Source organism: Vanessa cardui, chromosome 2 (genome assembly GCF_905220365.1).
Source record: "Vanessa cardui chromosome 2, ilVanCard2.1, whole genome shotgun sequence".
NCBI classification, from domain to species: domain Eukaryota; kingdom Metazoa; phylum Arthropoda; class Insecta; order Lepidoptera; family Nymphalidae; genus Vanessa; species Vanessa cardui.
Window position 1 is genome coordinate 7,443,932 of NC_061124.1, and position 15,364 is coordinate 7,459,295.

Sequence of the window (15,364 nt, forward strand, 5' to 3'; positions counted from 1 at the left end):
AAAATTCCAAATAAATAATAATATATTTACAAGGTGTCGGCAACTTCCTTAACAAACACTCCATTACACTTCCTCGACGTCCTCGAATTTAAGTTTCTATATTAAAATTAAATTACTCTTATTTCGATCAATAATAATAGAAATCTTATAAACAAAGAATTATTAATAAAATATAATAATCAACTCAGGAACAAATGCAATAATAATCGATTAAATTGAAAAAAAAAATCCTTTTCGAATAAGTATTCAAAAACCAACATAAATTAATATATTACATGAATATATTAACAACCATTTATGCAGTCGCATATTATATTAAGGTAGCCATAGTTTCTTATATCTAATTGGTAAATCTCTCAAATGTTTCTTAATGCTTACAATATAATATCTATAAATTCGCTAACATTTCAAATATCGTCTAATGAGATACAAGAGAATAATTTTTACGTCACAAATTAGTTCCCCACTTTTTAACCTCTTGGTTAAACGTACATATATACAAATAATGAGTATTGTTAAAGGAATTCTCTAAAGTTCTTATAACTATTTTACAAAATAAAACAGACAATATATACCATGCACTAAATTCTTTTAAATTTAAACATATCCAGTGAAATATGAAATTATATATTTTAAAGAGATTAAGTCGTATCAAGAGTATTTATTTTACATATAAATATGTTCGAAAACTTTGAGTACCTTAATTGTTTTACAGATCAACCAGTCCCATCGAACATGCTTGAAAAGGCAACATTTTAGTCATCACAAACGTTCACATAAATATTACACTTCAATACAAGTCATGTAAACGACTAAGCAATAATTATAATGCTTGTAGAAAATAGTCTTTAAGTTACATAGAAACTTTTAAAGGCAGTGTTCCGTTACTTACAAAATAAGATCATATAACTTTATCGGAATTTACTTGGCAAGAAAATAGACTCATACATCGAAGTAATTACGTCTACCATATTCTATTTTTTTTTAATATAAATAAAAATGAGAAACGAGTGAGAATTTAATGAGTATTCGAAGGTTTATTTTTGTGATATAATTTTAATTAAACGTTACTTGTGCGGTCATCACTTAACATAATACTGAAATTGTGACTCTGTATCGATACAAAAGAATAAAAAAAATATTTATAAGTTTATAAGCTGCACAATTTGACCACCCGGACATCGAGTTTCTTCCGCGTCGCCACATAAAGTCTGATTATCTTAAATGTAGCCCGTGACTGGTAGTAAAACTAATATCAGTTTATGTAACAAAAAAAAATCGGTACGTATAATCGACTTAGGAGAATGATTTGTTTCTATTTTATTGATTTTTACATTAGAGGATTAGAAATTATTCGCATATATAAATATAAACACCGGGAAGAATAACTTTTATGTATATAGTTATTTTTTATAATATACAAATATTTAGAACAATAATAATTGAATAACAAATCTAGGTAATACGATAAGGCTAGCAGTTTGACGCCGCTGCGATACACAATTACTGCACTGTCACGACACGATAGATACCTATTATAAGAGACCCACGTTTCCTGTTAAAGAGGTCGTTCGGATTTTTATTAAATTTTTCTACATAATATGCATCGTAATCTCTTAATAAACGATTCAATATATAATGATATCGAGGTGGATTATTATTTATAAAATATTCATATTTGTGATTGAGAAAGTTTTATTCTATAAAATTTGTTCGGTCAATCAAAAAGTATTTAATAGTTTAAATTATAAGCAATTTATGGTTAAAAGATTGTTTTAAAGAAATAAAAACATCAACTAAATTTCTTGTTATTTATAATAGGTACTCTTATAAATAGTAGGGCGCGGTGCTGCACGAAAGGAACAAAGAAAGACCAATTTGTTAGACGAGAAAGGGAGCACCATTTTAAAGACAGCGATTGAATCACTCGTATTTGAAATTTATAGCAATCTGGGTGCAATCAGGCCTCTCTCAATATCGGGCGAGAGATTTAATTTCAGGAATGAGTTACCCTTCACCGTACTTTCCGATGTATTGTATAGCCATGTAATCGATATTTAATTTACAACAAAAGAAGATTACCAAATTGATAAATGTTACGAATAACGCTTTATAAAATCATATAATTCTTTGCAAATAAACTACGATATAAATTGGTATAAAAAAGTATCTAATGTCTAGTGTAAAGATAAAGAGCTTCAATTCACGAGTCAGTATGAGGAAAAAATGACTAAACTGAGAGCAAGGTGGTATAGAGATACGATAGTCGGGCGGTGAAAGATAGTTGGTACTGAATGTTCGTTCTTTTACTTTGTTTTTTTTTATTATTATTTTTTAGAAAGTTTGGTCGGTCGCGCCGTCGGAGAAATTATAGTGCGGGCAGTCTATTGGTAATCCTAAATTTGCTCATCATTGTTGGTTATTTATTTGATTACTTTAAAGTATTATCTATGAAAAAAAAATACATTATAAATATATATAATCATAAACAGTTCATGGATAGTTTTATGATATCAGGAACCGAACGAGTAGTGCATATAGATAGCCTATAATGTGATGATTTGCAATCTATATAATATGACTTATTTAAATGGAATGTAAAGTTTAAACAATATTGTATTTAAAAACACTTACTTGTACATGTATATAGCTAAAACTAGCTAAAGCTAAGAGTAATCGGTAACGGGCGGAATTACATACAAATTAACAAGCATGATATCGGCTGAGAATCTTTACGTAATATTCTTGCCTTAAACGTTTAAATTATTAATTTATTTAGCACCTTACCAAATTCATCTGTGATATTTCAGCCTTTACGTGTTTGATTTAAAAATACACTCGCTATCAGTCATTTAGTTCAATTGACTACAAACGTGAACGGAAACATGAAGACGGGATGAGCGGTTACCGCTGTTTGGTGGGTTTCGAGGCGCCATTGGCAGCGGCGTTTTTCTGTGCAATATGAGTCTGATAATGTTTTGCGAGATGCGCCTTTTGTCGAAAGCTTTTTCCACAGAGAGAACATGTGAAAGGTTTTTCGCCTGTATGTGTCCTTACGTGAACATTGACGGAGTATTTATCCTTAAAGCCTTTCGAACAAATGGAACAGTAATGTAGAGATCTCTCCTTTCTAACTCCGTTCGACGTGGATGTCGCAGGTTGAACAGCCGTACCCGACTGCACTTGAGTCGATGGTGGCGAGGTCTTGTTTGGGGGTCTTTTACTGTATTTTTTGCCAAGAGGTTTCGTGCTCGAGACAGTTGGCGAAGCCGTAACTATTTGTAAGCGTTGAGGTAACTGGACTTCTCCCGCCGGAATCATAGTTACTAATTCGCCGTTAACGTGGTGAATATTGTACACGCTGCGCGTCGGGTCAATTGGTTCTACGGTGCAGAATGGCTGAACTGATTCACCCAATTCTGTTGCTATCCGTTTTAACTTCTCGTAATCGTCTGGATAACTGGTATCCAACTGTGAAAGAATAATGTCGTCAACACTTTGCGTTGAAGTGGGATTCTCCCCGTTAGCAACCACAGCTGCGGTAGGTTCTTCTAGCAGTATAGATATATTGACATTGCCGTTTGGTGGACCCATTGCCATTAATAGTTCCGCTTCGGTGTCTTTATTATCTGGATACATTGATGGTACATCAGCTTTATTGTTATTGTTTATAATAACCCTTTTTAGCTCTGTTTCTGCGTCAAGTTTGGTAACAGTGTTTTTTTGTATTGTACTATATCTTATAAAAGCTTTTCCTTGCAAGGCACTTCGCAATAAAGATTCATTTGATTCAGTATTTTGATCAGTCAATTTCCAATCATTATTATTGTTATTGTATTCTACTTCTAACAAAGTTGGCGCACCAATGATAGTGCTGTGTGATGAATCGTCTTTTTTATCATTACTTCGAAATTCATTTTCATCATAACTGAAAGGTTCCACTTTTACTAAATTCCTTGTACTTAATTCTACGGTTGGATGTTCCGAGTCTCCATCTTCATAGTTAAAACTTTCTACTTTTGGTAGAATATTTGAGTTAAGTGCATCTTGACTGAAATCGTTAGGAAATCCATTCATATTCAATATCGTTTCAAGGTCTAATGAAGAGTTTTGTTCCAAATCTGTTGGACTTGACATTGAAACGTCCTCTTCTTTTCCCCAATTATATGTACGATTCGTACTGGTTTCGTTGATGTCTTGATTAAGGACAGTCAGTGTATATATTTGCCCGTCAGTATTATTACTAATTAATTTATTTGAAATAGCTGTATCGGTGCACGTGTGTGCCCCATTCATTTCGTTATCTTGATTCCAGTAAAATTTGTTGAGATCTTCCAGCATAGCAGTCTCTAAGCGATCCCTGTCCCGGTCGACATTCCATATAGAATCAAAACTTTGAAGCGGATTAGAGCTAGTGGCTGTTGTCATGCTGTTGGTTGGCGATGATTGCACGTTCGTTACACTCAACAGATTGTTGTTGTTTTGTTCCTTAGGCTCTTCCGACAGCAAAGGGTTCGATCTCGAATCTGGTGATTCCATGAATACATTAACTGATCGCATTTGTTGCTTATATTGCGCGTCAGTTATTTCATTCGATGTCACAAAATCAAAAAAATCTGATTTTGACAGTTCTGGTGCAGTGGCCGTCATGACTACCGTTTCAATAATGCAACCGAGAACGATGACTCGGTATAGGTTTTTATCCAATACAATTACATTAAGCAATCACTTGCTGTGTTTCTTTTATTTTTGTACTAAAATAAGTAAATCTAAGTTTAAATAAGTGAGTTATATTTAACCCGATATGACTTGTACTTTTATTGGCAGCGCTAGCGCGTCGGTAACTAACAGTGTTTATAGTCTCGGCTTGGGGTGCTACTCAAAAGTGCCCAGTGGACCCAAATTAACAGGCGGACCAATGGAATGTGCAAACTTAATCCGAACGTTCCTTTTTCCCATTATTCACCCCAAACCCGTACACTGCTCGTGAAAGATTCAATTCATCACATTCACAGAACGGGTAGTAACGTAATTAACAATATCCATTATCATCAGACGATGGTGAAATCCAGCGAAGGTGTCCGATGTTTATATATCTGAAAAGAAAGAAAATAATAAATTAGTTTTTTGTCAATACCGAAATTCGAAGATCACGATTAAGAATTAACTTGATTTTAAGTTGACAATATTAAAATATAAATAAATCGTATCTAAATGTTTAATTAATAAGCCAGTCGGTTCGTGTGTTTAGATCCTGTATGAAACCAGGGCGAGCGAGTCACGCGCGGTGCCTACCAGGCATCACGTAACGCCTTCGCCCGCGCCGCGGCTCTCGGCAAGCACTATTATGAATAAAAGAAACAAAAATATTGACCATGTGTACATATACAGATATGTTTTGAAGTGAGATTTTTTGCGTTCCGTTATTCTGATTGTTGGCTAAGCGATTGCTACATTCTAAATTTTACTTGACTTTTCCTTATTTCGAGTCGTTATATCAAATAATTTAGTAGCTTCAATAGACAATGTTTTTACTTTTATTATTGTAAACGTGTACGTGTGTACATGTGACTTGAACTAATTTATCTTATAACAATAATTTCTTTTAATAAATAAAATTTATCAAAAATTTTGCGTATTAAAATATAAGCGCATACATTATTACACGTAAAATGAGAAAGGTCTGTCAAACGACACGATGAATTGGAGCAAGCCCGCGAACCGAAACACGTCGTATAATATTACATCTGTTAACTGATCCAATTATACGTCGTAATTTATATATATGCGAAATATTGTAAATTTATCATTAAATCTATACGAAGCGATGCCTCACGTACTGAGTTATTTAAACGATACGTTTTTATCTATATAGAAAAACTTAAGAGCGTTTGCCCAGCAATGGGATTTTTTTATGTTCCTACACTTTTACGTGAAATTATTATACAGATATTCTTATAATTTAGTGGTTGCTTTCCTTATACGAGTAGTCATAAATGAAACTTAGATATTATTTAATATCGATCTATTGTTTGAATAGTTAATAAAGTTTAAGCACATTTTAACAAGGAAGAGTGATATAAAAGACGTTTTCATATAATACAGTATAATATCGTAAGATGCCTCAACGTCGTACGCCGGTGCTGAGCTTATGTTCCTATGTTATTATTTATCATTTGACCCCATGCTCTTTACTAGATGAAATTACTATCCACGGTTAATTATCACTCGTTGTCGCAACTTCAATTTACCACAAATAGTGGTTAATATATTTTTGTTATCCACTAACATTGCTACATAGTAAGAGAAGTGAGTAAATTTGTATAATGAGGATCGTAAATTAATCTATATACTCGTTTACATTACATTGGGTTAAAGCTCGTAAAACTCTGAATTCAATCAGTAGTTTACGTCATTGCATCACAAAGGTATTTAAAACTAAATTGTGTACCGCGTTAGCGCGTTACGACTAAGGAGCTAAGATATTTGCTCATACGAGAAATGTCATATAAAATGTATTACGTATTAATGTTATTGCCGTCAGTTCATAAATGATGATAAATAAATATGGCAATGCTTTGAGAAAACACAATATGATTTTTTGTCCAAAACTTAGTAAGTATTCTCGTAACCTTTGACCAGTATTAAACAACAAGCATAAAAAGTTATTACACAAACACATATGCATATATGTATATAGTAAGTTTATTCTCGTAATCATTGTTGGTTGGGATACTGTTATAATAGTTAGTTTCATGTTTCAAATTAAATGGCTTACCAGTATTAATAGTAAAGTAGTAATTATTCCGTGACTAAAACATAATTCATTTATTTAATGTTATATATAAAACCATAAATAGAGTCGTATACATATACTTAAATTACAAAATCATGTATTGGAGAGAAAATACATTAATCTGTTCATTGAACATAAAGCTACTTTTAAGTACGGTGTCGATTCATAGTCCAAGTAATATTCGTTTTACTACTATTAAAACAGGCTATAAAGTAAGAAATATATTCAATTTTACAATAATTATATCTTCTTCTTTTCCTGCTCCAGGCTCATTGGTAACTAATCCGAGCATTGAAGACACATTTGAGTCATTTGGATAGCGAGAAAGCATTACAAATAATTTTAGTGAAGTGTTGTTATATTATTTTTTAAATATTGAAAAAGAGTAATTACTGAATTTATTGTTGGTCCTTCTTGGTAGAATCTACTTTCCGAACCGGTGGTAGCTTCACTTAATATAAAAAAGTTGTTAAATCACGAATCACGATACATAAGCGCATATAAAAGTCTAATTGAATAAAGTATACTTTGATTTCGATTTTATTATTCTAGATATTTTTGTGATTGTGCTTAAATAAATATCTTGTCTTAGTATTTTATAGTAGCAAGGGATGAGAGTTTGATGCCTACTTCAGCGCATGTGGGTTAACGAGCATTGCGCCACCGCTCCGCAGTCGCCACGCTGCGCCTCAAACACAAGCAATTGGACCACGACACAATCGTTTTGTTATGCCACAATCGATATGAAAATATCACCATAATGATAATGCTTCTCGTTTCCATTTTACGATTTTCGTCGATGATGATGTTAATTATTTTTTTACGTTGCGAAACGGAATTAATAAAGCGATTTTGTTATGTGGCAACACCCAACACAATATTTATATTTTTTAAAGTTAAACTTTGCTTTATGCTGTGACTTTACTGTGCTTAGCTGTGAAACAAATTCTATGGAGATTTTGATTGCATTGGTTCTGTGTAAGGATTGAAACGATTCTGGTGCGAAATAGCTTTTACTTCTGACATTTGTAATAAGAAGCATGCGTTTAAATTTAATTTTCACCTTCTGTGAAATAAAAAAAAACGCAATAACAATTTTTTGAAAACATAGATTTTCCTAGCAAATGTTATCAGTTAAATAATGTATCTTCAGCGCATATTATTCTGAATCCATTGGCCAAAATAAAAATAAAATTATAATGTATATTTAAAAAAAAAGCACGATGTACCGCTATTGGTTAAAATTATGTATATTTTTATCCCAAGGAAAGATCATTGGTTAACATAGGATAATCAAAACAGTTTTATATCCAACGTTCACGCAACCAACTACGACACTTCTGATCGTTTATATTTAAATTTAAGTACCGATTATATTTTAATAGATTCGATTTAATTATATAATTTAGTTCTTTGAAAAGTTTATGCAGTCACAAATATATTTCCTACTTCTTTTAATCAAGATGATTAAAATTACTAATACCAAAACAATGGAACACAGTTCACTTGTATAGGTACAGTTTACCATAAAATTTCCTCTATTTTTACCTATTAGTTAATACAAAAACTCAAGTATATCGAAAATTACACTGAAACAAATCAAGACCAAAAAATAAAATATGGAAACCAAATTTTCATGTTCATAGTACTCATTTAATAGCAAGTTAAACAATCTTCACATAATTTTGTTTTATGTATGGCGTACATATTCTTAATAATTATATATATATATATATATATATATATATATATATATATATATATATATATATATGAGACAACATCACATACATTACTCTGATCCCAATGTAAGTAGCTGAAGCACTTGTGTTATGGAAATCAGAAGTAACGACGGTACCACAAACACCCAGACCCAAGACAACATAGAAAACTAATGATAATCTAAATCGACTCGGCCGGGAATCGAACCCGGGACCTCAGAGTGGCGTACCCATGAAAACCGGTGTACACACCACTCGACCATGGAGGTTATGTAATCTTAAAGCTACTTACAATTAATTGAAATTATTATTTAAGACCGATAAATTCATGGATACAGTATCATTTTATCAAACATAACTTCTCAAGTGTAATCAAATCCGTAAACCAGTAACATGAGTCCAATGAGCTTGTACGTAAATTTAACTATAATTTTAACAATCTAGTTTGTAATAAGTTATCTCGCAATCTCCCTATAAACAAAATACTCGGCTAACTATTGGTAAATTAGGAACGCGGGGTATCTCTTATCTTAATTAACATTGAGCTGCGACCTCAATCGTAACTACAATACTCCAATTTATCTTCAAAAGTGATCGAATGATGTCTACAAATTGTATTGTATTTATTTACTGCAAAAATAAGCAACAATTAATGGTATAATCTCGATGGAAGCGATAGTGTCGCCTGCGCGGCTGCGGGCTCGCTGCGGACGGTGATTTCGAGCCACGATACGCTCTCAACGACAATGCGACGGTTTTAATTGGCGCTCTTACATAGACATGTCTTACATCGACTTGAGAAGCTGTTCGTTTTCGAAAACGGGACATCGAAATACACGCGCAGGTGCGCCACGAAGAGCGTGATTGGCAAGTAAATTTTCAGTTGTCACTGTGATTTATGTAAGAGTCACAGTTTACCAGTATTTATTTGAGTTATTAAGCACTTATTGCGCTATAACAAATGCAATATCGTACTGAATATTTAAATGCGCGATCTCGATTTATAATATAAAACGATGCTTTTATTTCAGATAAAATTAATTTGGTAATTTATAAACTATACAATGTGATTAATAACATAAATAGTTCCAGTGATCCGTGGATAACAAGCGGGTGCTGTACTAAAATGGAACGCTAGCGCATACCAGAACGTCATCACGTCAGTTGAGATCGGCCGCACTTGAGCGTACTGCTCACCTCTGACATTTCAATGAAGATGACCGTTTGCTTGCTAAACTTTGATCTTTCTTATACACGTGTTTCTTACGATTTTATGTCAATTGTTATGTTTTAAAGTTCAATAGCAGTAAAAGTGAAACGGTGATGATGATTTCCTTATGCGTCATTTCGATAAATGTATGACGACGTTGTATTTCGAAAGAATTTTATTTTATTTGTCATTATCTTAAATTGGTGCGAACCGAAATAAAACTCGCATAAGAAGCTAAGCTGTAAAATTCCCATGGATTAAAGAAACATAGCTTCTTCAAATCGTGCTGATTTGAACAAGTTACAATATAAATTACAATTAATGTCTTATTCGAAATGGATATTAATTTATGCCTTCAAAATTCGATTTAGAAGACAATCTAGAACCAATATTCATAACGTAATGTAAGTAAAATACTATATAGTACTTTGTATCAGTTTGTTTATCAAAGTGCGACGTAGCAATTTAAGAATCTAGATAGCATTTAAGGAATCGAATATATGGTATAATTAATTAATACAACAAACACGGCACATTGAAATGCTTCCACTAAGGTAAGAGCAGGACAGTTAGGTACGACTATGCAAGGATGTATAATCCATTTCAGTCCTTAATGTCTTTAGTGGATTACTTACGCGATCGTTCGGTAACTGGAGTGCGTCGAATTCTGACGTAAAATATGGTTGAGTACATTTAACAGTATCGGTGCTCGAGTTTCCCACGCGGCTAGCGGCTTGTCTGCTACTGGCATTCAATGACTACACTCCTATGTATGTATCTACATAAATGAATATCATACTATGACTCGTTATATGTACTTCCTTTGATATTTACGACATTACATTATTACAAGTTATAACTTAATTTACTAAAGTTGTTTATTTCATAGTATTTCGAAGTACTTATTTCATATTTCTTCTAGGTATTTATTTTATATTATATCAAATTATTTATTTGTACCTAATACATTTCTACATATATATAGGTTGCCAAACGTATCATTTTAAATTATAAAAATACTATAAGTATAATATTTTTTTCAAGAAATGAATATTATTTTGTAATATTTAAGACTTCAATATCAAATAATTTCAAATTGTGATAGGTCGCTTGTTGTTGGAGTCAGAAACGGTAAATTTTCAGCTTCTTACGAAATATCTATATTGTACGATTAGACCGATAAGGATCAATCACGATGCTGTGTCGAAAAGATTGTCCTACATTGCAGGTGCACTTACAAAAAAGAGAAACTTGCGGTGTTGGAAAGAAAATCTTATTATCGACATAAGGGGCGATATTCGAGACGGCTGCCTGCTCCAGTTACAGAAAACGCTCCCCCGATTTGGATCCGGTTTGCTCTTGTTTCGTGCGAACCTACCTTCACTCTCTTAGTGTTTAATCACTGTTATTTGGTGTACCCTTATACTTATAATATATCGATATGTAATTGGATACTGTGAGGTTATTTTATCATATTTTCAGTTACTTTATGTTTGGTTAAAGGACAATCAAAATTACGTGTTATACTGAGAGCTTTTTTGATCTTTCGTTTTAATATTAATAGGTTTTTTATACTATGAATAACGATTGAGAGTATTTCAAACAGGTAAAGTATTGTATTGAGTGATTAGGAGTTCGGAACTTACATGGAACCCTACGTACAAGTAACTAGTATCACAACTATCAATCATAACATGACAGTAGAGTCGTTGACCATACTTCCATATGTTACTTTTGCAAAAGGTCATTTTTAAATTTCATACTTTTCCATTACTCTGACATTGTTTTTATAGGGTCATTTTCATTTGTATTAGGGTCAGTAAGAAGTAAAAAAAGTTGCAAATTTTATTACAGTTTTACGTGAAACATTACCTGTTGCATCAAGGACATTAGTACTTTCAACAAAAAACTCAACTCGTTTACAACTACGGCTTCTCAAAACTTCCGCGTTAATGTAACGTTAATTTAAAGTGCACACATGGTTCCAAAGACTTTTTTTTTATCTGCACACCATCAAAAGCGTATTAAGAACAAAACCAAGCTTGGCAATCAATTGTATAAACGATTTCTTAAAGGTGGTTTCTAAAAATTTTATTTTCCTTGTAGATTTTACAGGTGAAATTTAATCGGTAATGCAAATATTTAAATCATTTTTAAATTCATCAAGTCAAAATACATGGATAATAAGCATCGACAGCGAAAAAGTTGGCGAGTAATCCTATTCAATCGTACGTTTAAAAGTATTCACTATAGAAATTCACTTAACCGGTCAATTACAATCGAATGGACAAAGCAATGTAAAGACCAATCGGCACCAAAAAAATATTATTTACAACACAATATTTATGACTCGGCATAAACGAGCTACGTATACGGCTATGACACGAACGTCAATTTATTATGAAGATAAAAGTATTTCTAATTGCTAATTAGCTTGTAATTGTGATGAGTTGTTTAGCAAATTATAAATACAGAAGCAAATTGGCATCAAGCATTGACAAGTGAGGAGATCAATCGAAGAATGCATAATGATGCGGCTAAAGATAAAACAAAAATGAAAGTGGTAACGTGCTATGTGTACAACTAGCTGACAAATTTTTAATTACTTCAGTAATCTTAAAGACGATTACGTTACTTAAAAATTTCATAGCTCGTAACAGTTTCTTGTTTTAATGAGACGATAACGATTTCAATTTAATTATTGAATTTTAAAACGAAATGACCATTTAGGGTTTAATATGAATTTAACAATGTATTTTTTTATTTAATATGCTTCTTTATAAAAAGCAATTAATGTATAATCCTACTATAATCATTTTGTGTGTTTTGCTTTTATACGATTTCAAACACTATGAATCTGATTCATGACGGACATGTAAAGTATAAAATATTAAACATATAAACTTTAAGTAATAATTACAGATACAAATCTAAAGATTTAACTTTACAGATAAACTGTTTAGCATGGCATATTACATGTATCCATTTGACACGCTGTATTTTAGAATAATATATATTTACTAAAACAATAAATATCTTAACATGTTTAACGTTTTATATGAAGACGCTCGTTTAATATGCACATCTTTAACACGACCCTGTGTGATTATCGCATAAAAAATTATAAGTGGTTCTTGGATATTCGAAATTTTACTGTTTTATACCATATTGTATATATTATTGCGGAGTATAAAATTTGAATGAATGAAGGGAATGAATGAATTAATGAATTATACTTTATTGCACACCACAAACAGAAAACAAAAAAAAGTAACACATTAATAAAATACAAAAAAGAAATATCAAAGAAAAAATAATCTGATATCTTAAAAGCGACTTATTCGAACTAGATGAATGTTATACAATGTTTATAGAAACTACGGGCAGACAATAATGGAGAATATTAAGTTTTCAAACTGTTTCATTATAAGTATGAGCAATTGCATTTTTATTTTAAAGTTAGTTGTGTTAACATTGTCCTTCTGTAATAAAAAAACGGATGTACAGTCAAATTGCATTGTTATTTCAAAATCGTATTGTAGATATATATTTTAATGAATACGGATTAGATTATTTTGGTAATATGCAAAAAATATTGTTAATATGCTAAAAATATCTCGTCACTTAGCTAAGAGAAACGCATTTCCATAATCCAGATTTCACTTGTCAAGATTAACTTAAAGAAAGATAGAGACAAGCTAAAAAATAAATTATATTGACAGTCGTTATATTCGAAAAATTATTTAAAACATAGAAACATTCTTACATGATTGTGAATGAGAAATAAAGGGAATAAACATGAACCACAATAAACAAACATTTCAAAACAAAGATATTAACTAGACATACTTATACATATATTAAATTATCTATTACCAAACGGTAGAATTCGCACGAAACAGTTTATTATTTGTAATTATTAGTCTGATATTAGCATATTTATAGTTAATTAATTATATAGCGCGTTAATTATAACGTTGTAATATAAATATGTATTAATAGTCATACAAGACACACGAACCGTCAGACCGGCTGGAATTAGTGATACTTTGACTTATTTTAAAAACTTGAAGTATTTAGATTAGAATTCAACTTCAAGGTTTATTTTAATATAAAACATGTTATTATTCATCATCAGTATTTGTAAATAATTCGAAGTTTACACAAAGGCAAGCTTTATTATTATATACGACCATAATAACTAATCAAATACAGTACTTTTGTTAAGAAAATTGCTTCGCCTAATAATTTTCAAGTCGTGATCTCACACCATCAGCTTATTTCGCCATTAAGAGTTTGTCCTTATTTATAGGTATTATCTCGTCTATCGGCCGGTGATATTTCGTAACACAGCAGTTTAGTACCATTTGCATATTCCGTGATGGTGTCGATGTTGTGCCGGCCTTATAGGAACTTACTGTATACCCCATCAACAAATTGAAGTTTTAATGCTGCAATAGATTGCAAGTGACACCCACAGAATGCTTAAATCGAAACTATTAAATAAACTGTGTTACTTTGTTCAGACGCAACATTAAACAAAGTCAAGTAAGTATTATTGAAAATATAGCTATTTTTGAACACGTAAAATTAAGTAACTTAACATACGTTTAACTTTAAACAACTTTTTGCAATGATAATGACATGGACATTTGAAGATTGCGTTCGATTTTACGATTCAATAATTTTCATAGCTTCGGATGCTGGGATGATCCAGATTCATGTATCCTTTCACTGAGAACCTTGAGATGGCAAACAGCTCGACGGCTGACCATTACCGATGCACCGCTTTTAATGTCTCAGCAAACGATTAACATAGATCGGTACCAAAAGATATACTGCATTCAGCCGCTAACATCTCGTGTTCTAATTGTATTTTATTCGCTTATGTTTACATTCTATTTCTAAATAACGGTAAATGTTATAATTCGTTCCATTTACGTAAATGTAATAATAAACTGTAGCAGAGTCCATTGTTCCCTAAACATACTACTACTCTTGTACGTAATGAATTATGTGGCATATTTACGGATTACATTAATTAAGATTTGTGCGCGTTTGAATATTGGTACCTAAATATTCTATTTCATACATCCATTTATCAAAATTGAAACTTGTTAAATATTAAAATTGATAACAATCAATTTATCGTGAAGTAGAAACAAAGTAATGTAGGTTAAAATTGCGATTTTTCTCGTGTTCTTATTTTTTTAATATCTTGATGTAAATACAAAGGTATAAAACGAGAGGGTTATAATTTTTTTATGTTTAATTTTATTATATAATGCAATGGCTATAAGAACAGTTAATCATTTTAGTGCTTTTTTTCATTAACCTTTGCAATGTAGGTTTCATATACCTATTAAATGTATGTTAAAATGTTTTAAAACTATAAGTATGGTCAGTAAGATTTAACTGACCTGACACGGCTAAAGGTCATTTCTTTCGCCTAATAAGAATGACGTATCAGAATTTGTAGACGATGAGAAGACTTAGGTACTTTGTTTATGAATTTCGTTTTCCTTATAATTCAATTTCACTTTCGTGGTATACCTTGATCTACATAATATATCGGTATTTAACATTGAAAATTAATAACAACTAAAGGCTCTTTTCATAGAGACACCTATATACCCA

The 15,364-nt window shown here is 31.5% G+C and overlaps 1 protein-coding gene across 1 annotated transcript in view; it reads right to left on the reverse strand.

Annotated features, from left to right (window-relative positions):
• Nucleotides 1-1,735: 1,735 nt before the first annotated feature.
• Nucleotides 1,736-15,364, reverse strand: part of LOC124538703 (zinc finger and BTB domain-containing protein 5) — a 48,940-nt gene continuing 35,311 nt past the window's right edge. Inside the window, exon 2 of the mRNA XM_047115856.1 lies at nt 1,736-5,096. Within this exon, the coding sequence (XP_046971812.1) occupies nt 2,905-4,650 (1,746 nt within the window). The 5' untranslated portion in view covers nt 4,651-5,096 and the 3' untranslated portion in view covers nt 1,736-2,904. The remainder of the gene's footprint in view (nt 5,097-15,364) is intronic.